General features: G+C 54.7%; 2 protein-coding genes across 2 annotated transcripts in view; both read left to right on the top strand.

The window, feature by feature from the left end:
- The window catches only part of SPTBN4 (spectrin beta, non-erythrocytic 4), a 73686-nt gene extending 63972 nt beyond the window's left edge, over positions 1–9714 (top strand). The window contains exons 28-36 of the mRNA XM_059906121.1: positions 2451–2589; positions 2683–2767; positions 3126–3322; positions 3910–4529; positions 5611–5680; positions 6322–6614; positions 7781–7954; positions 8101–8143; positions 9375–9714. Coding sequence (XP_059762104.1) covers positions 2451–2589; positions 2683–2767; positions 3126–3322; positions 3910–4529; positions 5611–5680; positions 6322–6614; positions 7781–7954; positions 8101–8143; positions 9375–9533 — 1780 coding nt within the window. The 3' untranslated portion in view covers positions 9534–9714. The remainder of the gene's footprint in view (positions 1–2450; positions 2590–2682; positions 2768–3125; positions 3323–3909; positions 4530–5610; positions 5681–6321; positions 6615–7780; positions 7955–8100; positions 8144–9374) is intronic.
- A 1091-nt stretch (positions 9715–10805) lies between these two features.
- SHKBP1 (SH3KBP1 binding protein 1) lies at positions 10806–22047 on the top strand. The gene is made up of 18 exons (XM_059904795.1): positions 10806–10932; positions 11164–11217; positions 11338–11383; positions 11490–11563; positions 11878–11936; positions 12166–12246; positions 13218–13379; positions 13460–13550; positions 13641–13831; positions 14421–14536; positions 15369–15456; positions 15570–15686; positions 17947–18117; positions 19173–19328; positions 19749–19845; positions 20933–21111; positions 21397–21511; positions 21632–22047. Exons 1-18 carry the CDS (start codon positions 10847–10849, stop codon positions 21861–21863), a joined length of 2115 nt encoding a protein of 704 aa, XP_059760778.1. The 5' UTR covers positions 10806–10846; the 3' UTR covers positions 21864–22047.
- Positions 22048–25199: the final 3152 nt, after the last annotated feature.

The raw sequence follows: 25199 nt of genomic DNA, 5'->3' as shown, positions 1-25199 counted from the left end.
TTCTGCATCCAGCTACAGATGAGAAAAAGAGAGCGGGCGGATACCACGGGAGCTTTCAGGGATTAAACCTGCACTCACGTTCTGTTGGCTCAGTGGTCCCAACCTATCTGCCAGGGAGGCTGGGAAATGTTAGCCCAGCAGTGTGTCCAGGAAAACAAGGGCCTGGAGAGTGGTGGATACATAACATTGTTTTCGTGAACTGTAGGGCCTTGAGCCTGCATTCGTTTACTCAGCAAATATTTATTGATGCCTACTGTATGCCAGATGGTGAGCAAGGTCCAGCCCCTGCCCTGATGCAGCTTACATTCTGAGGGAGGAAGCAGGCAACAGATAAGTAAATAAACAAACACGTAATGTTATTTCAGCGAGTCATAAAAGAAAAATAGAGCAAGGTAAGGGGACCTGAGTGAAGTGATCGTGAGTTGGGTAAAGTTTTGGGGGGAAGGGTTTTCCAGGTGGAGGGATCAGCAAGTGCAAAGGCCCTGAAGTAGGCTGTCGTTAGACATGTTTCAGCAAAGGCTAGGTGGTCCTTGTGGCTGGATGGAGTGAGGGGGGAGAGTGGGGAATGGTAGGAAATGACGTTAGAGGGGCAATAGGGCATGGTGAGGAGTTTCCCTTTGCTTGGAGTGAGATGGGAGCCATGGGAGAGCTTAGGGCAGGGGAGTGGTGTGATATGATACACATTTGAGAAAGATCACTCCAGGTACCTGTGGCAAATAGATTGTGGAGAGCCAGGGTGGAAGCAGGTAGGCCAGTCAGGAGGCTGCTGCCATCATCCAGGTGAGAGGTGATGTTGGCTTGGCCCAGTGTGGCCGTTGAAGAAATGAGGCGGCGTGATTGAGTTTAGGAATCGAAAAAATCTTTTTATTATGGAAAATTTCACCTCTACACAGATGTAGCGGTAACACATAGGGAACCCACGTGTGTACAGTGAACACCTGGCCCATCTTCATCTATACACTCCACTCCCCCACGTCCCCTCCACCCTTGACGGAGTTATTTTAAAACAAATCTCAGATTTCATATCATTTCACAGAGTATGTTTTCAAGTTATAAATGTCCAGTCTTGACTGATGGATTAGCTTAAGGGGCTGAGGGAAAAAGAGGAGTCACGGATGAATGATGGGTGAATTTACTGAGGTAGACAATTTCGGGGAGGGTACATTTGGGAGATAGGGGAGAATCAGGGAGATTGTTCTAGGCATACTAAGTCTTAGGTAGGAATCATTACAGTGTGGGACCATCAGAAATAAATTTGGACATATTAAGTCTTTTTTTTTTTTTTTTTTTTTGCTGCACGGTGTGGCTTGTGGGATCCTAGTTCCCTATCCAGGGATCGAACCCAGGCCCTCTGCAGTGAAAGCGTGGAGTCCTAACCACTGGATGACCAGAGAAGTCCCTGGACATATTAAGTCTTTTTTTTTTTTTTTTTTAATTTATTTTATTTATTTTATTTTTGGCTGCATTGGGTCTTCGTTACTGTATGCGGGCTTTCTCTAGTTGCAGTGAGCGGGGGCTACTCTTCGTTGCAGTGTGCAGGCTTCTCATTGTGGTGGCTTCTCTTGTTGCGGAGCGTGGGTTCTGGAGCGCAGGCTCAGTAGTTGTGGCGCACGGGCTTAGTTGCTCCGTGGCATGTGGGATCTTCCCAGACCAGGGCTCGAACCCGTGTCCCCTGCATTGGCAGGCAGATTCTCAACCACTGCGCCACCAGGGAAGCCCCATATTAAGTCTTATCAAGCTATGCTTGTTGACTGACAGAACCTTCTGAAATTTGGAATTTTGCTTTGGCCATATAACAGCTTAGAACGGCACTGTCCAATAGTTACACAATGCAGGCCACAAATGTGAGCCACATATATAACTTAAAATTTTCTTGTAACCACATTAAAAAAAGTAAAGAGAAGCAAGTGAAAATTAATTTTAGTAATTCATTTTATTTAACCCATTATACCCCAAATATTGTTACTTCAACATGTAGTCAATATTAAAATTATTGAGATAATTTTACCTTCTTCTTTATACTAAATCTTCAAAATATGGTGTCTACTTTACACTTTAACACATCTCAAGTCAGACCAGCCACATTTCAAGTGCTCAACTGCCACACATGTCTAGTGGTTACCATACGGGACAGCACAGACTTAGGTTAGAATCATTGGCTAGTGGAAGCTTCAGAAGTATAGCTTTAGAAAATTAGAAAAATTGGATCTTGAAATTCTAGGTTAGAATCACCAAAGAGGGACATTTTAGCCCTTTGGGAAAGTTGGAATCATTGAATCAGTGAAGAAGATTGGCCCTTCAGAACTTGATCATGGGAGGGGGGTGTCCCGAGGTGGTGTGGAATCCCAGCCTCAGGGATTTGGGCTCATCAGGAGCTGAGTATGCGGAGGGGTGGGGGAGGTCGAGGGAGGCGGCCCATGGCTCGGATTCCTACCCACCGCCCACTGTAGGGACGTGTCATCGGTGGAAGTGCTCATGAACTACCACCAGGGCCTGAAGACTGAGCTGGAGGCACGGATGCCCGAGCTGACAGCCTGCCAGGAGCTGGGGCGCTCTCTGCTGCTCAACAAGAGTGCCGTGGCTGACGAGGTGGGAGGGGAGCAGGGGTCTCCCTCTGCCATCTGTGCCCATCGGGGTGGGAGCCACCCCTGATGCCTCTCCCTACCCACCCGCCACTCCCAGATCCAGGCACAGCTGGACAAGCTGGGAACCAGGAAGGAGGAGGTGTCGGACAAGTGGGACCGCCATTGGGAGTGGCTGCAGCAGAGTGAGTGGGGCCCCAGACACACGTGGCTCAAGGGCACAGGGATGTGCCCCAGCGTGTCAGGAAAAGCCCAGAGGGTGACAGTCATGCTTTGCACACCCCATGGGTCCTCAGCAGCAAACATGAAGGCCTGGGAGGGTGGACAAGGGCGCTGCCCTATCATTGACTCCCTGATGGCAGAAACCTAGGGGAGAAGCTGGTGCCCTCAGAAATAGCCCCCGCCTCTCTCCTTCCTGCAGAGCCCAGAGTGGTCAGGGCTGGGAAGCCAGAGGGGGTGTGGAAGGCCAGAAAAAATAGCCACTGCCCCCGTGAAGGGCCCACAGGTGCCCCCAGCACCCTTACCCCAAATGTCTCTCCTCAGTGCTGGAAGTGCACCAGTTCGCCCAGGAGGCGGTGGTGGCTGATGCCTGGCTGACGGCCCAGGAGCCGCTCCTGCAGAGCCGGGAGCTGGGGAGCAGCGTGGACGAGGTAGAGCAGCTTATCCGGCGACACGAGGCCTTCCGCAAAGCGGCTGCAGCCTGGGAAGAAAGGTTCAGCTCTCTACGGCGCCTGACCACGGTCAGCACCCCATTTCCTGCCCCAGCGCCCCTCCCATGGCTCCACACCCATCTCTCTGTATGAGACAAACACACGGGCTCAGCGCTGTGTTGAGTGAGAGCCGAGACACACCCTCATTGGGCTCCCAGTCCTGGGGGGTACGGGGGTGGGGGGAGAGGATTGAAGGGGGGAGGGGACAGACCTGTCACCTGTCACCAGCGACAGTCCAGGGCTAGGATGGGGGAAGCACAGGGGGACATGAGAGCCCAGAAACACTTGTCTTGGCCTGGGGGTGTCTGATCTGAGACTTGAAGAATGATGAGAAGAGACCATTGTAATTAAAAGTATTAAGGTCTTGAAGGAAGGAGGCAGTGGGGGGGGGCAGAAAGGCACCTAGAGAAAGTGATGATTTAGCCAATTCTTAAAAGAACACTAGGTGTTTGCCGGAGAAGATAGGAATTAAGCTCCTGGCAGAGACAGGCCTGGACAACCTTGCTTTTTCACTAATAACTAATAAACTAGGTGGTGAGGCAGATGTCCCAGAGCCACCTTCCCAGGCCCCGCCCCCACCCCGCCTTTCCACCTGAGCCTGGCCCCTCTGTCCCCAGGTCGAGAAACTCAAGGCAGAACAGAGCAAGCAGCCACCCACCCCACTACTGGGGCGCAAGTTCTTTGGAGACCCTACGGAACTGGCGGCCAAGGCTGCGCCCCTGCTGCGACCAGGGGGCTATGAGAGGGGCTTGGAGCCCCTGGCCCGCCGGGCCTCGGACACGCTCTCGGCCGAGGTGCGGACCCGGGTGGGGTACGTGCGCCAGGAGCTCAAGCCGGAGCGCCTCCAGCCGCGCATCGACCGGCTGCCGGAGGTCCCGGGGAGGGTGGAGCCCACGGCCCTGCCGGCTGCACCAGAGGACGCCGCGGAGACCCCTGGGGCCCCCGCGGCAGCGGAGCAGGTCCGGCCGCGGCCAGAGCGTCAGGAGTCCGCTGATCACGCGGAGGAGCTGCCCAGGAGGCGGCGGCAGGAGCGGCAGGAATCGGCCGAGCAACCTGAGGAGGCTGCGCGGAGGCGGCGGCCAGAGCGGCCGGAGTCAACGGAGCATGAGGTGGCACACAGCCTTACCCTGGGCCGCTACGAGCAGATGGAGAGGCGGCGCGAGCGGCGGGAGCGGCGGTTGGAGCGGCAGGAGTCCAGCGAACAGGAGATGCCCACCAGAGGAGACCTGGCCAAGGGGTGAGGCCCCATGTGCCCAGGGAGTGGAGGAAGGGGGACACGGAGGGCTCCTGGAGCCGCACAGGCCCAGCGGAGAGGGCTTCCGGGCTCAGAACTGCCTAGGGAGGGAGATACATTTGTGGCACCCGTTCTGCAGAGATGTAAACTGAGGCTGGAAGAGGTTGGGAGTCGTTCCCACTACCCCACAGTGACAGTGGCTTCCTCCAGGTGCAGGTTCTCTGCTACTGAGTTTCTGACCCCTGCATCAAATCCCCTGGATGACCCTGGGCAGGGATTTTATCCTCTCTGAATCTCAGTTTCTCCACTGGGCTAATGGTGGAACCATCACCTCCCTGATTGGAGTTAAAACCCTTTATCACAGTCTCTCTCAGCCTTATAAACTGGGTGCCGTAATCATATCCATTTTATGGATGGAGCAACTGAGGCTCACAGAGGGCAAGTCACTCAGCTTGGGTGAAGCATGACTGGAACCCAGGCCTTTCAGAATCCTGAGTGTGTTGTGCACATCACTTCAACCAGCTGTGTCCCCAGAAAGAGGCCTTTGGTCAAATACGTTTCAGTGACAATGACTTCCTGACCCCTTTTAATTTTGTATTTCGTGAACATTGGCTGAGTGCCCACTCTGTGTGTGGTATGTGCTGGGGAGAGCAATGACCCAATCAGCTCCAGCCCTGCTTTCATGGGGCTCACAGTCCAGTGGGGGAAACAGACTTGTCACCAGAGAGTGTGACCCAGAATGATCAGTGCTGGGATGGGCGAAGTCCAGGGAGCTTGAAAGCTTAGGGGGTGGGTGGAAAAAGGCAACAGTACGTTCAAAGGCTTGAAGGCACCAGTTTGCATTTTGGTCTTTGTGTTGCTTAAAACTCAAGAGGGGAGAGAGGTTCCATCTTCCATTTGGCAGACATGTGCTGAGCACCTGTGGTGTGTAAGGCAGACATCTGAGACAGGCAGCTGCAGAAGCGGACAGGGACCTGGCATCTCAGGCTAAGAGGTTGAGGCTCCTCTAGCCAGCCAGGCTGGTCTCTGGGAGAAGGCATCCCAGTTCCATTGGGTCTTTCTGTGCCCACCCCCCCACCCCCAGGAAGGCCACCCTGGCTGACATTGTGGAGCAGCTGCAGGAGAAAGAGGCAGGCCCAGGGCTCCCTGTTGGGGTAAGCTGAGCCTCGGTATGGGTGGGGGTATGGGGGCCCCTCTCCTCAGAACCGGAGTCAGAATCCCAGAAACACCAGTGCCTGGCCCTGCCCCCCTATCTGAACCCTGCAGAGGCTCTCAGGGGATGGAGAGGGCCCCCAGATGCCTCCCACAAACAAATTTTCTCCCTTAGAAAGATGAGGCCACCGACCTAAGAGACTCCTACCGCCCTCCACACACACACACACACACACACAGAAGTAGACTCCAGACTCTTTCCACATCTGTCCTGGACTTTTTCTCTAGCCCAGTGGGGGTCTCAAATTTCCTTACTGACAGCCGTACACACACAGGAGGCCCCAGATTCCTCCTACAAATATGCTAGGACATCTACCTGCCTGCACCCCCTACGTCCATAGGTCTAACTCCCTTCCCCCAAAGTTCGAGAGGGATTCCAAATGTAGGAGTCCTGACAGACCCACTCCCAAGACCGGGGGAGCCCTTAAGAGTTGGGCCTCCAACCCTGAGATCCTCCCATACTCGCCTTCAAGACAGATTGCCCTGCAGACAGATGGGACCCCCAGACCTGTGAGTTCCCCCAGACAGATAGCTCCCACACCCCACTATGGACAGCACCCCTCTTCCCCCTCCCTTCACACAGCCGTCGCTGCCTCAGCCTCGCGAGCTTCCCCCCGGCCGCCTGCCCAACGGGCTTGAGCCGCCAGAGCGGACACCTCGGCCGGACCGGCCGCGGGCGCGTGACCGGCCCAAGCCGCGACGGCGGCCGCGGCCCCGAGAGGGTGGTGAGGGCGGGGGAAGCCGGCGCTCGCGGTCCGCCCCGGCCCAGGGCAGCTCCGCCCCCGCACCTCCGCCACCGCCCACTCATACAGTGCAGCACGAGGGCTTCCTGCTGCGCAAGCGCGAGCTCGACGCTAACCGCAAGTCGTCCAACCGGTGAGCGTGTGGGCGGGGCTTTGGAAGGCGGGTCCCAAGCTCTGGGCCAAATGAATGAATAAGTGGGTCTGAAGAGGCGGGGTGGGGCTAAACTTTAGGGCGCCCAACCCGTGGCGGGGTAGGCGAGGCCTGAAAAGGGGGCCTTAACTTCAAAGAATCAATCAGTGAACCGGAGGAGCGGGGCTTAAGGTTAGTGCGTCCAATGGGTGAGTGGGTGGAGCTTAGATGGGGGCGGGACCTGAAGAAAAAGTTATTACTACCCAATCTCATAGCAACCAACCCAAGAGTTAACTAGAGCTAATAGCAAACGATGTGGGGTCTAGTCTAGAGGATTCTCAAGGCTCGTGAGGTGGAGCCTGGAGAGGTCCTTCAACCAGTGAGTGGGGTGGGTTCATTTATTTCAATTTCAAATTGAGGAAGGGCCTGATAAGGGGCGGATCCCAAACTGAGGGCTGAGGGGTGGGGGGCACCTCATATAGGTTTCCAGTTGGGGGCCTAACAGTGATGTGTCTACTCTTGGAGTCCAGCTCCGGATTGTCCAACTCTTTTTTGTCCAACTGAGAGGCAGAATCTGGGGAGAGGTGGAGCCCATAAGGGAAGCGTTGAACAAGCAGAAGGAGTTGGGCAGAACAGATTGAGGTTTTGCCTGTGGAGGTAGTCTTTCCTCCTTGTGCTGAGACCAAGGTGGGAATAAACAGGGGCACCTGGATGTATTTTGATCGTGGGAGACTTCCTCCTCGGTTGGGGCTTCCGCTGAATGGGGAGACAAGAATTCCTCACTCCAGACAGTAGACCAATAGATCTCCCTTCAGGGGATTCGGGGTTCGGGGTGGGGGTGTTGGAGGAGTGGCGAGGAACATGCCCAAGCAGAGGCCTGTGGAGGAGACAGCTTAAGTGTTGCCTTCAGGAAACTCAGTGTGGGAGGGGATAAGGAAGGCCAACCCCAGCAGGGGCCAGCCTGGACAAAGGCTTGGTACCCAGAGACCTAGACCCTCCTCTCAGCTCAGCAACTGCCATAAGGAAGAGCACTCCAGGTGTATGGCCCAACTAGGGCAAAGGTCCAGAGGGAGGAAGGCTCAAGCACATTCAGCCCATGAAGGGTATTAATGAAGAGTACTCAGGCAGAGTGCTGCGACTCTGCCTTGAGCCCCATGTCGTCACCCCAGGTCGTGGGTGAGCCTGTACTGCGTGCTCAGCAAGGGGGAGCTGGGCTTCTACAAGGACGCCAAGGGCCCAGCATCGGGGGGCACACATGGCGGGGAGCCACTGCTCAGCCTGCACAAGGCCACCAGCGAGGTGGCTAGTGACTACAAGAAAAAGAAGCACGTCTTCAAGCTCCAGTGAGACCCCCTCAATGGGCAAGAGGGAGGGTCCAGGACCCACCTTCCCCCTCCCAGCAATGCCCTGCTTCCCTGGAGGACGGTTGGTGGTTGGGTGGGCTGGGGCTCTGCCTCAGAGCCCCCAGATCCTGTGTCCTCTCCCACAGAACCCAGGACGGCAGTGAGTTTTTGCTCCAGGCTAAAGATGAGGTGAGATCTGTTCCTTTCTCTCCCCTATTCGACCTCATGAACCACCTAGCTGGCTGACTCCTGGCCCAGAGTGATGGGGCTGTGAAGAGGAGAAGCACAAGCCAGAGTTACCAGGGCTGAAATGGGAAAGCCCATGGGCAATGAGAAACCAGAAGAAGTTCCTAATCTAGCTGGGGGGAGGTGGAAGATCAGGGGCTGGCCTGGAGGCCCCAGGACAACATCCAACCTCCTTGCCTTGGCCTCTGAGATGAAACTGGAAAGTTGGGAGGGAGTTAGCTTAAAAAAAAAAAAAAAAAAAAAAGATGAACTACAAGTGCAAAGAACCAGAAGTACAGAATCGCAAAGGGTTAACTGTGCTGGAGGAGAGTTCAAGGAGGAAAGTTCTCAGAAGGGTTCCCAGAGGCTGGATCTTTAAGGACACCATGGGTCATTTGGAGGAGGCTGGAGTTTATTCTAAGGGCCCTAGGGGGCCATGGCAGAGTTTTGAGCAAGGGAGGGTTACAGTGATGCATAAGAAAGATCCGTTTGGCTACCATGTGCAGGGTAGATTGGAGAGGGCCAGAGCGGAGGTGTGGAGTACAGGAGGTGGCCAGGGCAGGAACCCAAGTGGGAGAGCACAAGGCTGGACTAGGGCAGGCCTGTGGGGAGGGGAGGAGGAGGTGGGTGAGAGACAAGAATGTGAGTGGACCTTGGGACTGGGGCTAAGGAGAGAGGTCAGGGGAGGAGGAGCAGGCATGGAGGTGGTTTGAAGAGATGCTGAAAATAGTAACACTTGTTACCTCATTCATCATCACAAGAGGCTATGAAGTAGGCCTTCATTCCCTCCATGCCTCTTTTACTTATCTTTAAAATGGAGATAAAAATAGTTTTCCATCATAGGATTATTGTGAGAATTAAATAAGTTGATACAGGTAGAGCACTTACAGGGCCCGTAAAATTACAGTGCTTTGTGTCTGCTGATATTATTGCTTCTTGTTGTTTATAGTGGGAGTTAGATATAATCCAAATGCATAGGATTAAGTGAATTAATCCACAAAAGTGCTTAGAACAGAGCTAGGCACAAAATAAGTGCTATGTAACTATTTACATCATCATCATCATCATCATTACTGTTACTGTTATTATTATCCATTTAATAGATGAGGAAACAGGTTCAGAGTGGGCAGTCTGATTCTAGATTCATCAGTCTCCTCTCTTCCAAATATAGACTGTGTCCTGTTTCTCTCTCCAGGAGGAGATGAACGGCTGGCTGGAGGCTGTGGCCGCCTCGGTGGGGGAACACGCCGAGATCGCCCGCTGGGGCCAGACACAACCCACCACGTCGTCCACAGACGAGGGCAATCCCAAGCGGGAGGCGGGGGAGCGCAGGGCCAGCGGGCGCCGGAAGTGACTTCCCACCCGCAGGGCCTGACTCACCTCCCCGCCCCTCCTCCCCGCACTGTGGGCACAAAGACACTTTCTCTTCCGCAGGGGCGGGGGGCTCTAGTCCCACCAACACTGCGGACGCGCCCTGACCGGCACTGGAAAGGAGGGGACTTCTCCTGCACCCCAAGAAGTGGTGGGGGGATTGCTGCCCCTATAGCCATATCTCGGCCCCTTCCCGCTCGCCACCTCCACCCCAGGTGCTGGGGCTCCATTATTTTTATGCAATAACTGAGCTTGTTGCAGGGGGGGGCGGGTAAGGGGCCAGTTGAGCCAAGCTCCCTGCCCGGATGCCCAGATCCAGCCCCAAGAAGCTGGGGTGGTAGGGGCGATAATTCCCGCCCTAGGGATGGGCATGGGGGCGCTGGTGAGGTCCCCTGGACCATCCAGGGTGCTAGGGGGTGGGGAGGGGACGCCCCCCTCCCGGCCTTTACCTCACTTCCAATGCTGCCTTGATCTCTGTCTGGGAAGGGGGAGTGAAGGGGCCCTAGCCCCCGCACTCCGCCGTCTCAGAGCCATGCGGTTAATTCCTGACTTAGTTTATTTTTGCAAAACGTCGACCTCCTCCTCCCCCCGCCCCGCATCCGCGAAGGCTTTTAATGGGAGGGGCGTCAAAGCTCAAAACTGTCTTCCTCTCTCCTCCCCCCTCCAGCTGTAAATGCCACTTCGGGAGGGGAGGGGCGAGGGGAAGCCCTCCCCCTGCATGCTTCTGGCTGGAGCACTTTCCTGGGGAGTGGGGGAACCGGGTTGTGGGCAGCGCCCATGGCCACCTGGAGAAGCCGCTGGGACCCAGGGGTGTGGGGGCGTGTGGCAGGCGCGCACTCTGTATACCTATAATAAATCCTTTGGCTTTGACGGTCTGTGCTGGTTTGTTCGCGTTTCATGGGCTGCGCCCAGGAGGACTGGGTGGGGCGAGGGGAAGAAACTGTCTTGCGGAGAACATTTAGATGTCCCTCTTGGTGTGGACTAATTTCGAGGTCTAAACACGTGTCCCCGACGAATCACCTATATGCAATTCCTAAATCGGGAACCCCAGAGGGATGGAGGAACGTTTTGCTATCCGTGGTAACTAAACTTCCCCAAGGGAGCCGTTCGGTCCGCCCCGTCCAGGACAGGAAAGGCGGGACCCTTTAAGGAGGCGGAGAAATTAACTGCGACGGGTGAGCGCTTTACCCAATCGCCGGTGGCTCCGGGAGTCTCCTGCCCAATGAGCACCCGGTGGGGGCGGGGCGGGATGCACACCCGGAAGCGGGTGCAGGCCAGCCGGCTAACCCGGGGGCCATGGCAGCCGCGGCCCCTGCAGCAGACGGGGTCCCAGGTCGGGGACCTCCCGGGGAGGTGATTCATCTGAACGTGGGAGGCAAGAGGTGAGCATAGGAGTTTCCTGAGGCGCTACTCTCGGGAGCGGGGAACGGGGTGGGAGTACCCGCCTCTCCCGGGGGAATTCCTGTCCATCAAGGATTGCTCCGCCCCCTGCTGGAGGCGCGGGAGCCTGGATGGGTGCTGGGGGAGGAAAGGGAACTCACCGGGTTGAGATTGGGGGCCGCATTCCTCATCCTCCCTCCATCATCTCGCGTCCGCTCACGGTCCCCGCACAGATTTAGTACCTCTCGCCAGACTCTCACCTGGATCCCAGACTCCTTCTTCTCCAGGTGATTGGGAGAGCGAGTTTGGGGTGGGGGGGGCGGGAGGAGAGGGTATGGGGAGACCTAATCTCCCCCTCACACACACACCCCGGCCCGTGACACCTGCTCTGCGTCCCCTCCCTGCAGTCTTCTGAGCGGACGCATCTCAACACTGAAAGATGAGACCGGAGCCGTGAGTAGAGCAAGAGCTGATATGGGGCGGCCGGTAGGAGGAGGGACAGGATCCCCACTCAGCCCCGCTCTTTGCCCTACCTATCCTCTGCCTCCCTTCCCCGCAGATCTTCATCGACAGGGACCCCACCGTCTTCGCCCCTATCCTCAACTTCCTGCGCACCAAAGAGTTGGACCCCAGGTTGGCATGGAAGATAAAGGGGAGTCCCCCACCGTCTTCACCCCCCCCCCGAAGTCTCTTCTTCCCTTCAGAATGTTCACTTAAGCTCCTTGATCATATTTAAATTATGCGTCCTTAGAATTCTCCACCACAAAGCACACACACACACACACACACATTTTCACCGCCCAGATCATTGCTCCTTTAGAATCTTGATCCCATCAAAATTTTCTACCTCTTGAGATTCTCTGTGCAGTTTTGAAAACTTCGTCCTCAGAATTCTCTGTCCACTCCCACTCCCCAGACCCTGACCCTTAGTCAATTCTACTACCCAGGGGTGTCCACGGTTCCAGCCTCCTCCACGAAGCCCAGTTCTATGGGCTCACTCCTCTGGGTAAGTGGGGCCCCCTTTAGCATCCTCATCCCATAGAAAACCAGCTCTCTAATGATGCTCCCCCTTTCCCCTCTCTCCTGAAAGAAGGTTGGGTTAGAGCTGAGAGCACTGGGTTTGGTCCTGGGTCTCAGGAGGGTGGTGATATTCTGTGGAGAAAGAGATGGGGGAGGGGGAAAGGGATCTGCCTCAGTGTTCTCCAAGTCCCAGCCTTTGAGTCCTTCCGTCTTAGTTCGTCGTCTGCAGCTTCGGGAAGAGTTGGATCGATCTTCTTGCGGAAACGTCCTCTTCAATGGTTACCTGCCTCCACCAGGTGGGAACTACTAAGGAATGGAGGGGGGACTAAAGACTACATTTCCCATAAGGCTGCAGCTCTTGGGTGCCTGAGCTGTGGGCCCTGAGACACTATGGGAGTTGTAGTTCTATATCGGCTGCTTGGACTGATGCTTGGAAAGGAAGTAAGAAACAGCATTTCCAACGAGGCAATGGGCCAGGCTAGTCCCCCTGAGGCTCAGAAGCTTACCCTAGAGCCCAATGGGAGTTGTAGTCCAGGTTTGATTTCCTTGTAGGGAGGCTTAGGGAGAACTGGTGTCCTTTGCATGGAGGGGAGAAATATTAAAGGAGAGTTATTGACTGTAATGTCCATGGAGCAGCCAGCCCACTGGCCATGGAAAATATGCACCAGTGGTTATTGGGAACTGTACTCTACTAGGCTTTGCTGATAGGTAGAAGGAACAGAGTGGGGAAATTCAGTTTATGGCTTTATTTCCCTAACCTCAGTCAAGACCTACTACCTTCATGAAGTTTGCCAAATATGAAGACGTATTGTTCTCTTAACTTAGTTTGACCCTGGTTTTTTTTTTTTAATTGTTTTAAATAGAAGCTTTTTGTCACTACCTTCATGCCATAAATAAGTAGACGTGAAATAAACCCCAAACATAACAGTGTAATTAAACTCTGGGTAGATGCTGTTGTCTGCCAATGGGACAGGCTTCCATTTCTTAAAAGGAAAGATTGCCAAATATTGAAGAGGTATCAATATCGTGGCAGCCCCAAACTGATTCTTTCTTTCTGATGGGCTCAAAGGAACTGAAAAGGGAGCAGCTCGCTGTGTGATTCAGTCTCATTTAACGCCATGTCCCTGCACCACCAAAAATCTTTTCTCTAGGAGACGATGCTACTCACATGGCAAAATCAGTATCTGGCACACTTTAAGTGCCTGCTAGGTGACAATTATTACAATTATTACAATGATTGTCACTCTGCCCCTTCTCCCTGCCACAGTGTTCCCGGTGAAGCGGCGGAACAGGCACAGCCTGGTGGGGCCCCAGCAAGCAGGGGGACGCCCAGCCCCTGTTCGACGGAGCAACACGATGCCCCCCAACCTGGGCAATGCAGGGCTGCTGGGCCGAATGCTAGATGAGAAAGTACCTCCCTCCCCATCAGGTACATTTCTGTCTCTTGGGAGATTGGGGCAGCCAGTGGGCCCCTGTGACCCTGCCCTGATCCCTGCCTTTCCCCCCAAGGGCTACCAGAGGAGCCGGGAATGGTGCGCCTGGTGTGTGGACACCACAACTGGATCGCCGTGGCCTATACCCAGTTTCTTGTCTGCTATAGGTGCTCAGGGAGGGCGGTGGGAGGACACCTTAAGCCCTGTTGATGGGGAGGGCTCAGGGTGAGGGTTCATGATGTCCCTCAATCTTACAGGCTGAAGGAAGCCTCTGGCTGGCAGCTGGTGTTCTCCAGTCCCCGCCTGGACTGGCCCATTGAGCGACTGGCACTCACAACCCGGGTGCTCAGTGGGGCCCTGGGTGAGCATGACAAGATGGTGGCAGCAGCCACGGGCAGCGAGATCCTGCTGTGGGCTCTGCAGGCAGAAGGTGGCGGCTCTGAGATAGGTATGGCACCCGGCTTTTTCCAGAACCCTTTTGCGCTTTAGAATTCTACTCCAGCTTGTGGCCTGTTAAAACAGCCCACGTGCCACAATTCTCTTTGCGTTATTAGGATGCTCCAGCCCTTTAGAATTCCGTATCCTGTTAGCATTCCTTGGTCTGGTAGAAAACTCCACCCACATACAGTTCTCTCCTCCGTCAGAATTCACTGCCCTGTTAGATCTCTTTGCTTTGGTAGAATTCTCCATGCCAGTAAAATCCCAGACCTGTTAGAATCTGTTCCCATTAGAAATCTGACTCCTTAGACTAATCTGTTCCCTAACAAATCGTAATCCTCGTGAGAATCCTCTGCTGCCCATAGAGTTTTTTGCCTTTGTTGAAAATCTTAGCTGTGTTAGAATTCCACACCCTATTAGAGTCCCACACCCCGGCAGGAATCTGGCCCGTTGTAATCCTCTGTAATTCCTGCTAGAATCCTCTAGCCTGTAAAGATTCTATGACCAAGTTGAATCCTCTGGCACTTGGAGTTCTTCCTGCCACCCCTCTCCTCCCCCGTGAAAGGGGGCCCTGGTTCAGCCTTCCTCACCCTGTGCAGGAGTCTTCCATCTGGGCGTGCCCGTGGAGGCCTTATTCTTCGTCGGGAACCAGCTCATTGCCACAAGCCACACAGGGCGCATTGGGGTGTGGAACGCCGTCACCAAGCACTGGCAGGTCAGGGCACTGGCCAGCCTGCTGCTTCTTTCTCGGGTGTCCAGACCAGTCAGACCCAGGGAGGGGTTCCTTTCTGCCCCACCCGACCTGGAGAGAACCAGGGAACCCAGCAGTGGGCCAGATCCAGTGGTGGGGTAGGATGGGGTATGATAGAGGCCAAAGGAGGATCCAGGAGGCCTTCGTGGCTGACATGAAGGACGGTGGGTTTGGAAAGGAAGAGAGGATTCTCCAGACACTGGGTGGGAGACCGGGTGAGGGGAGATGGTTGAGGAGGCGGAAACCCAGAGACAGACGTGCAAACGTCCGTCATTCTCTCTGCACTCGCCCCAAGCTCTGTCCAACATGTAAAACAAAAAATACACCCACAGCGTTGTTTTCTAAAGTGTGAGTGTTTGGGTGAGAGAGACAGACAAACAGAGAAAGGAGAGAGAAAGAAACAGAGATGGAGAGAAACAGACAAATAGAAACAGGAGGTCAGAGGTGCCAGAGAGACAGAAAGAGGGTGGATGGAGAGAAACCAGGGCTAAATGACCGTAGTAGATGAAGGGACACAGAGAGAAAGATGGAGATGAATAAAGAAGTGTCAGAAATACAGAGTCAAGGAGAGGCCACGAGACAGAAGCGCCAACCAAGAGCCATTCAGAGACAGACGCCGGTGATGCAGGCCTGGAGCAGGCAAGGCTGGGGAGGAGTGGGCCTAGAAACTGGAGGGGGGGTGCTGGAGCAGGGAGGCATGGGCATGCCAGGAGGGGCACTGCAGAGGCAGAGGGGCACTGCAGAGGCAGAGGAAGGGATGGCACCATGGCCACAGTCCACCCCGCTCCACCCCCAGGTCCAGGAGGTGCAGCCCATCACCAGTTACGATGCTGCAGGCTCCTTCCTCCTCCTGGGCTGCAACAACGGCTCCATCTACTACGTGGGTGAGCAGCAGCCGGCACCCCAGCTGCCTGAGAGCCTCCCCTGAGGGTGGGAGAGGAGGGGAAAGGCTGGGGTACCTTGAACAAACGCACTCTATCCTCCCTGTCCACCCCAGATGTGCAGAAATTCCCCCTGCGCATGAAGGACAATGACCTCCTTGTCAGCGAGCTCTACCGGGACCCGGCGGAGGATGGAGTCACAGCCCTGAGCGTCTACCTCACCCCAAAGACCAGTAAGCTATAGCTCAGCTCTCCGCCCTGCCGTCAGCAGCCAGCCCCGGCCCCAGCCCGCAGCTGTCTCCCCATCACTTGTGTAGCATGACCCAGTGAGATTTATGGAGAGGGAGACAGATTCAACTCATACAGTCATTCAACAAACAGTTACTGAGCACCACTTACATATAAGCACTGTTCTAGGTGCTCAGCCACGGCGGGCCTCTTCACCAGGGGCAGAATTGACCTCTAGTAGTTGATCTTGGTGTTTCTTTCCCATATCTGTGATTAGGGCGTGATGCTTGCACACTCCTAAAACAAAGAGGATGCATGTCTTGGGAATTCCTTGGTGGTCCAGTGGTTAGGACTCTGAGTTCTCACTGCCGAGGGCCCAGGTTCTATTCCTAGTCGGAAACTAAAATCCCATAAGCTGTGTATCGTGGCCAAACCCCCCCCAAAAGACAAACAAACAAACAAACAAAAACCCAAAACAAACAAAATCAAAAAAACATAAACAGTCAAACAAAAAGAGGATGCATGTCTTACAGTGGATGAAGCCGAGTTCTCTCACTTGAGACAATCTTTGTGTTTTCCTTTCTTGATTGCAAATGCAGAAAAATAGTTTTTTTGTTTGTTTTTACTGAGATATAATTCCCATACCATAAAATTCACAACTGAGTAATTTTAGTAGATTCACAAAGTTGTGCCACCATCACCACTATCTAATTCCGGGACGTTTTTATCACCCCGAAAAGAAACCCCATGCTTATTAACAATCACACCCCAGTCCTCCCTCCTGACAGCCCCTGGACACCTCTAATCCACTTTCTGTCTCTATGGATTTGCCTGTTCTAGACATTTAATGTAAACGGAATCATGCAGTATGTGGCTTTTTGTGTCTGACTTTTTTCACTTTGGGTAACGATTAATTTTTTTTAATGGTTAGTGCTTTTTTGGAGCTTAAGATCTCTTACCCTACCCCCAGGTTGTGAAGATTTTTCCCTATGTTTTCTTCTAGAAGCTTTGCAGTTTTAGCTTTTACACGTAGGTTTCTGTTCCATTTCAAATTAACTTTTGTGTATGGTGTGAGGTAGGGGTCACAGTGCATTTTTTTCTAGTAGGAGTAAACTAATAATAAACTTAACTTCACAGCATGTCATCACATAAGGCCCCTTTCTTTTTTAAAACTGTATTTATTTATTTATTTGGCCACACCATGTGGCTTGTGGGATCTTAGTTCCCTGACCAGGGATCGAGCCCAGGCCCTTGGCAGTGAGAGCGCGGAGCCCCAACCACTGGACTGCCAGGGAATTCCTAAGGCCCCTTTCTTATTTCATTGATTTACTCCTTTCCTCCCCATCCCCCTCCTCACCACGTGCCACTATTCTGTCATGTTCAGCATTTATATTTTCATTTGTATGTGTCCTTACAAAATGGATATTATGGACATGTTTTTGAATTTGCATAAATGGTATGAGGTATATAACTCAGTTTATATATCTTACTTTTGTCCATCCTGCCCTAGGTTAAATATCCATTCATGTTGCTATTCATAACCTGAATCCATTGCTTCTAACTCCTGCATAAGATATTAAAACCACATTTTACCCACATTCCTTAAGATGGTCCATTAAGTTTGTGACGTTACAACATACCTTTCCCCTGTGGAAATTTGGCAAGGTTGGGGAGTCCCTCAGGCACGCTGGGTCGAGTTTCATTTTCTTGTCTTGCTGTCTGTCTGGTTTTGTTTGTTTGTTTGACCCCACCATGTGGCTTGGGGGATCTTAGTTCCCTGGAGAGACTGAACCCGGGCCTGTTTGTTTATATGTCCCTTTCTATGTTTCTCTGTCTTTCTCTCGAATTCCATCTCTCTCTCTCTGTCAGTCTCTGTCTCTGTATCCCTCCCTGTGATTTGTTTCTTGGTTCCCTGTTTCTCTATTTTTCTATCTCTCTTCCCCCTCTTCTCAGCTCTGTCTCTCTCTTTTTTAAAATTTTAATTTATTTTTTTGTATAGCACGTTCTTATTAGTTATCTATTTTATACATACTAGTGTACATATGTCAATCTGTCTCTCTCTCTGTCTTAATTTCTGTCTCTGGTTTCTCTGCCATGTCCCTCTGTCTCCCATTCTTCCGTTTCCCACATCTCGCCACCTTGTTCTCTCCATCTCTCCCTCTCCCTTTACTTTCTGACTCTGCAACTGTTCTTTGTCTGTTGCCTCTTCTCTCTGCCTTGGTTTCTGTCTCTCTGTGACCCTCTTCCTCCTCGGGCCCTCACCAGGTGACAGTGGGAACTGGATCGAGATTGCCTACGGCACCAGCTCAGGGGGCGTGCGTGTCATCGTGCAGCATCCCGAGACCGTGGGCTCGGGGCCTCAGCTCTTTCAGACCTTCACCGTGCACCGCAGCCCCGTCACCAAGATCATGCTGTCAGAGAAGCACCTCATCTCAGGTGAGCCTCACCCGGCTGCCCCGCGTGCCCATCTCCCTGCAGGAGGGATGGCTTAGCTGTGAGCACGAAGCCAGGTGGATGAGGGTTTCCACTGGGGAGAGACTGTGTGGGGAGTGGCCTCTGGAGAATTCCGTGAAGGGGACCAGTCTGGGGGAGAGTGGATTTGCCAGGGAGAGGGGAAAATTAATCAATTTAGCAATTGCCAGGCACGGGGGATACAGTGATAAGACAGGCCAAGTCCCTACCCTCGTGGAGCTGATGCTCTAGCAGGGGCAGCAGACAATAAATCAATAAAAATATAAATCACTATCTGGCAATGGGGATGGGGGCCATGAATAAAAACAAAGCTGTGTGAGAGGCCAAGAGAGTGCCAGGATCACTGGAGAGTGCATGGTTCAGGAAGGTCTTCCTGAGGAAGGAGCGCTGAACAGAAATGAGCAGTGCAGATCAGCGGGGTCAAGCATTCCAGGCAGAGGGAACAGGCATTGCGAAGGCTCTGAGGTGGGAGGATGTTTGGTGTGTCTAAGGGAGAGCAGGGCCCCACTGGGCCCAGAGTGGAGTGGGTGAGGAAGGGGGTGGGGGGTGATGGGGTAGGTCAGTGGGACCTTGTAACCCATGGAGAAGACTTTGTCCTTAACCCTGAATGAGATGGCGCCGCGGGAGGTCTCACGGCAGAGGAGGGCTGTGACCTGACACAGGTGTTCACAGGGTCCCTCTGACTGCGTGTGGGGACAGGATGGGAGCAGGAAGGCCAAGGAGGAGGCTGCTGCAATGGTCCAGGCAGGAGATGAGATGGACGGGACCAGGGTAGGGGTGGGGTGGGAGCAGTGGACTGGGAAAAGTGAGATCAGGCCCTGGAATGATTTGGAGGCGGAGCCAACAGGGTTGTTAACTATTTGGAGTTCTGGGGAAGAGAAGAATTCTCCGAAAGGGAAGAATTCAGAGGGGCCTGAATCCTGACACCTTTGAGAGGAGGTCATCCCGGGGCTCAGGAAGGTCGGGCAGTGGTGATGCCACGGCCGGGCCTGACCTGCTGCTGCCCCCTGGCTCCTCAGTCTGTGCCGACAGCAACCACGTGCGGACGTGGTCTGTGACTCGCTTCCGTGGCATGATTTCCACCCAGCCTGGCTCCACCCCGCTCGCTTCATTCAAGATCCTGGCGCTGGAATCGGCCGACGGGCATGGCGGCTGCAGTGCTGGCAATGACATTGGTGCCTCCTAGCCCCGGGTCCCCCACCGCACGGACCCTGCCTGACCTCCACTGGCCTCCACTGATCCCTTTCCTGACCCCTGTAGACCTCTCTCGACCCACCCAGCTGATGGGCTTGACCTCCACCCATCACCACCTGACCCCTATTGACCGCCAATTACTCCCAGCCATCCCAGTTGAATTCTGTTACCCCCATTGATTCCTGCTGACCCAGGATCCGCCCCCTGCCCCTGATGTGCCTGAACTCCACTGACTGTTGCTGACCCCCAACCCTCTCTGACCTCGCCCAACTCTAGCCACCTGGGGATGGGGACCTGGTCCTGGTGGGGAGGTTCATCAGTGGGGAAGGGGGCAGAGTCTTGGGATCTGGAGGTCACAGGGACCCCAGCTGGCCCTGACTGCCCCCCTCTACCTGGCCCAGGCCCCTACGGCGAGCGGGATGACCAGCAAGTGTTCATTCAGAAGGTGGCACCGAATGCCAGCCAGCTCTTCGTGCGTCTTTCCTCCACTGGTCAGCGGTGAGGACCATCCCGTCAAACGGGGAGGGTGGTCAGAGGAGAAGGGAAGATGCCAGGGAGGTTAGAAGGGCATCCCAGCCAAGGGGCACCGCAGGAGCAGAGGCGGGGAAGGAACACAAGCCTGGTCCTAGGTTTGGAGTTTGGGGTATCAAAGGTGTGACATGTGTGGATGGGAGTGAAGCTGGAACAATCCCAGGTGCCCCTGCCGGACCGCAAGCAGAGATCGCCCAGTGTAGTCAGGGCCGGGCTGGGGGCTGGGGGTGTGTGCACAGGCTGGGGGGCCAGGGCCAGGATGGGGGAGGGACGGGAAGCTGTGGGAGCCCAGAGGCGGTGCTTGCTCCAGCCTGGGAAGGGGGCCTGTTGAAGAGGGGACTCAGAGCAGAGACCTTGAGGATAAATAGGAACGAGCAGAAGAAAGGAGGGAGGGGAAAGTCTGTGCCTGGCTGAAGGGGCAGCATGTGCAAAGGCTGGAACAGCCAGAGAGGCTAACCAGGGACGTGCACGCGGTCTCTGGGGGCTGGAGCGCCAAGAGGTGGGAAATGGGGCTGCAGAGGGGTGGAGCCTTGCCAATCGTATGGAAGCGCTGAGACTGTCCTGAGTGTCCTGGGGCGCCATGGCCGCTCTCAGGGGGATGGTCTGGAGGTTGGAGAGGAGGCCACGAGCCCAGGGAGGAGGCTGGGACAGATGCCTGGCCGGAGAGGGCAGGGCTTGATCAGGGCCAGATGGGGAGGGGAGGAGGGGGCCGGCCATGGGGAATGCTGGGAAGTGAGGGAGGCACCCAGGATGAGTCTTGGGCCCTCCCGGAGACAGGAACAGGGAGGGCAACATGTTTGGGGGAGAATCCCATTTGAGCCCCATGGTGGGTGTGTGGGGCTGGGGACGTCCAGGAGGCTCCTGGTCCCCACAGGGCTGGAACCCAAGACAGTAGATTTGGGAGGGATGGAGAGGCTTGGGTGCTCATCCGAGAAGCAGGAACTGAAACCACAAGGACGGTGGGGACTGAGGCCTGGGAGGGGCATAAAGATGAGACGAGGGACCAGGCCAGGCCCTGGTGTGGCCAAGGTGACCCCTGCCCCTCCCCTCTCAGGGTGTGCTCCGTGCGCTCCGTGGACGGCTCGCCCACCACCGCCTTCACGGTGCTCGAGTGCGAGGGCTCCCGGAGGCTGGGCTCCCGGCCGCGGCGCTACCTCCTCACTGGCCAGGCCAACGGCAGCTTGGCCCTGTGGGACCTGACCACCGCCATGGACGGCCTCGGCCAGGCGCCTGGTACTCCCCGCTGCAGTCCCGTCCCAAGCCCCACAGACTCACCCTGAGCCCTCTCCACAACCTCCTTCGCCACGAGGAGGCGAAGCCCTTGCCCTCTGGCCCCTTTCCCTGCCCCCCATCCCCTCCTCGCCCTTGCTTTTTAACCTCTCTTTCTTAGCTTCTGACCCCTGTCCGTTGACCTCTGCATCTTTCCTCCTATCCCGACCTCAGTCCTTGCACATGACCTTTGTCTCTTGGCCTGTGCCCTTGTCTTGCCCCTGACCCTGCTTCCCTGCCCCCCCCCAGCAGGGGGCCTGACAGAGGAAGAGCTGCTGGAACAGCTGGAGCAGTGCGAACTAGCCCCGCTGGCTTCCTTGAGGGGCGCTCCCCCCAGCCCCTCGCCCCGGACCTCTCTCACCAGGTAGGCGTGACTCCACTTCCCCTTCTGAGCAATGGGGCGGAGGGCAGAACACGGTGGCCAGGGGGCAGGGGGGACCCAGCTGCACCCTGATGACCTGCACTGACCCTCATCACCCCTCAGTCTCCACTCAGCCTTCAGCAGCGCCTCTCTGTCCAGCCGCCGTGGGAGCCCGAGCCCCCCCCAGGCTGAGGCCCGGCGCCGCTGGGGAGGCAGCTTCGTGGAACGCTGCCAGGAACTGGTGCGGAGCGGGCCGGAGCCCCGGCGGCCACCGACACCAGCCCCCCGGCCCTCCGCGGGTCTCGGGGCTCCCCTTGCACCCCCCAAGATGAAGCTCACTGAAACTTCCTTCTGACCACGGCTGCCATGGTGCCTTGAGATACCCAGGCCCTGGGGGACTCAGGTGCCTGCCCCGCTTCCTGTCACAGCCCTGGGTTCAGGGCCAGGGCCTCCTTGGAATGGTTAGTGTTACTAGGCCCCCATCATCTCCCTTTTCTGGAGCCAAAGTCACCCTTCCCTAATAAAGTTCTCACTGCCAACACCTTGGTCACGTTCTGAGAGGGTTTGGGCACCCCTAGGGAAAGGGTAAGAGAGGCGTGGTGCCCAACCAGGTCCCTGGCTGTAGATTCAGGAACATCTGTCTCTCCTGGTTTAAGTAAAGAAGGGGAATTGGTTTACACTCTGATTTCAGGCATGGCTGGATCCAGGGCTCAAACACTCATCCAGAATATCTTTCCATCTTTTGGCTTTGCTCTCCTCTGGGATCATTCTCAGTCAGGTTTTCCCCCCTCTGTGCCAAGATGACTCCAGGTAGCTCCTTAGCAACATTTTTCTCTCTAGCAGCAGCAGAATCACAGGACTGATTCTCATTGACTTAAACTGAATCAGATGGCCATTCCTGAACCAACCACTGTGTTCTTCCAGGGATCATGTGCCCTCACGAGGCAGGCAGTGAGGTCAGCCCCATGTTGACAGAGTGGAGGAAGAGTTCCTGAAAGGTGACTCAGGGTACTATTACCACAAACAGGGATGAATAGGTACAGATTGGCAGAAACACAGATGTCGGCTAGGTGACATTTGTACCCCAAACCTCACCACTGCAAACACTTTGCCCATATCCCTGGCTGCCCAGTCTTTCACCCCTCTCTTGCCCACACCAGGGAGGGTATGTAGGACAGGATCAGCTCACCCCAGCCTGACATCCTTGAGGTTTTTCCCCAGTTAATACCTACCTATGTCAACTCCTCAGGGAAGTTTTCTGCATCTTTTCCTTGGGTCAATGAATAGAAGAGAAAGTGGGCCAACTAAGAACAAGGGATTTTAGAATATGCTAATCCTGGAATTCCAGAGTTTCTGGAATGCCAGAACTTCTGTAACATGGGGGAGTGGGGTCTAGAATGTTAGGAAATGTAGAACACAGGAATATTCTAGAGTGCTAGTGGATGAGCAGTATTAGGCTTCCTCCCTGCATATCAAAGAATCCAGACTGTAGAAGTTTCTGAAAAGGGACCTGGAAAGTCAATGATTCTAGAACAGAGGAGTTTTCTAGAATGCCTATGAATCTACACCAGTAGGAATGTTTTGCAAGCCAGGCACTCTGGAATGCTGATAATTATAGGAAACAGAAAGGAATCTGGATTACTAGGAAATCTAGAGCATAGGCATATTCTGGAATGCCAGCCCTTCCCTTCTAGATCACTAGAGGATTTGTTTGCATTCTAAGAAATCCATAATGTCAAGGGGTTCTGGATTGCCAGAGAATCTAGAACATGAGTGGGAGGCCTAAAATGTGAGTGATTCTAAAACATGAGTGTTCTGGAATGTCTGTGATCTAGAATATGGGGGTATTTTGTAATGCTCACAGAGCTAGATTATTGAGATCATTTTTTTTCCATGCCAGGGAATCCAGAACACTTGTGTTTCTGGGATGCTAGTGATTCTAGAACTGAGGAAGAGAATGTCAGAAAATCAAGAACACTAAAAAGATTTGTTTGTTTTTTTAATACCAGGATAAAACCCCGTGTGTGAACACATACAATGGAGGAAGCTTCTGGAAGGCCAAGGCTCTAGAACTCTGAGGGATTCTGAAGGGTCAAGATCAGGTCAGGATCCAGGAGAGACATAGAAACAACCCTGGAAGATAGTGGCACTGATAGGGGGGGATTGGGAGCTGGGAACTCCAAATTCTGGGGGGGAGGGGAAGCCAACGCCATCCCCGGAAGTTGCAGTGGTGAGCCAGAGGCTGTTGCCTAGCAACGAGCATTGAAGATGCCCTGGATCCCAAGCAGAAGGGAGAAATTTCGGCAGCGCCCCCAGCAAATGCTCCAGCCACAGGGTAGGAGACGGGGAGGGGGGCAACGGGGGCAGGGACACACTGTCCTGCAGGGTCACGTTAGCAGGGATCGCGGGAGCTACATGAAGACGGGGACACAGGGCATATTCAGTGGGCAGAGCCAGGCACTCCATCACTGAGCTGGGACAACTCACAAATGCCCCTGAGTGGGGCCTGAGTGCCGTCGTTATTGCTCCAAGGGGCTGTGTGTCCCTGGACGGTGGGTGGGCCCAGACTTCTGGGTGTCAGTTTTGGGTGTAGGCATGGATTGCTGTAGGTGACGGTAGCGGGTGTGAGTGTGACTGTGTGAATCAGCCCGTGTGCCTCAAGGTAAGGCGGGAGGGTGAAGGGGGTCCCCTGTCCTCCTTGCACATCCCTTGGAAGAAGGAGCAGGAGTTGGGGATGAAGTCGAAGCTGAATTGATTGCTGTTCTTAGTCTGGGGTCAGCCGTATGGTCAGGCCTAGTTCCCTGTGTGGGCGGAGGCTGGGATCTACTCGGGGCGGGGCTAAGGCTACAGAACTGGGAACCTTAAGAATCAAACTGCTTTGAGAGACGGGGTCCCCGGATGGGGCACAAACGTGAAAGGGGTAGGGTTTGGGATCCTAAGTGTGGGGCCTTGGCCCAGTTCTTGTGGGAAAGGGTGTGGCCTGAAACTCAGAGGAGAAGGGGGCAGCTAGGGAGCAGGCTCTGAAGCTCTGATGCCTTTGGGAGCAGAGAGGCGAGGTTTGTAACTCTGAGGAAAGAGGGTGGGGCCTTGAATTTATAATGAAAGGGCGGGGCTGGGCTTGAGACCCTCTGAGTTGGAAGGTTGTGAGCAGGGCTTGGAGCCTAGAACCCACTAAAGCGGGTGCGGGTGGGGACTAAGGCCACTTGTGGCTTGGGGCTCCTAATGGTAGAGGTCCCTAGGAAGAGAGGGGACTGGAATTCTTTAAGGAGAAAGTCTGCAATTCTGGGAGTGGGAGGGGTGCTCTTGGGAGCCTTTAAATATTCAGGCAGGGAGGGGACTGTTGTACCCACTAGGGGTGGCGGTGAAGAGGGGTGCAAATAGGAGAGCAGAGCCGGGAGCCCTGTGGGAGTGGAGTCTGTGGGTCAGGGGCGGAGCCCAGGTCCTCCGAGGGGCAGAGGCTACAGCCTTCTGAGGAACAAGCTATTGTTTGCTGAGCCTGGAACCCCTGAAACACAGGGCTTTGAGAAGGGGCAAATCCTTTGGGAAGGTCCAGAGTGGGCCTGGGATTCTCAGAGGGGCCGGACCTGGAGCTCAGTGCAGGATTAGGATTGGCGTTCTGCCCCCAGAATCCCAAGTCTCTCACGTGAGAAGTGGGCACCTGTGGGGTCTTCCAGAATTTACGCCAGTCGAG

Source organism: Balaenoptera ricei, chromosome 19, assembly GCF_028023285.1.
Source record: "Balaenoptera ricei isolate mBalRic1 chromosome 19, mBalRic1.hap2, whole genome shotgun sequence".
In the NCBI taxonomy this organism is placed as follows: Eukaryota; Metazoa; Chordata; class Mammalia; order Artiodactyla; family Balaenopteridae; genus Balaenoptera; species Balaenoptera ricei.
Note: the sequence above shows the minus strand (reverse complement) of the source record. Positions and strands in the feature narration are given on the sequence as shown.

Bases quoted from the DNA above. Each gene is read 5' to 3' on its own strand.
- SHKBP1 (XM_059904795.1), top strand. From the start codon at position 10,847: ATGGCAGCCGCGGCCCCTGCAGCAGACGGGGTCCCAGGTCGGGGACCT. The intron at 11,218-11,337 runs GTGATTGGGAGA...CCCTCCCTGCAG, and splicing joins CCAGACTCCTTCTTCTCCAG to TCTTCTGAGCGGACGCATCT. The intron at 15,457-15,569 runs GTGAGCAGCAGC...TGTCCACCCCAG, and splicing joins CGGCTCCATCTACTACGTGG to ATGTGCAGAAATTCCCCCTG.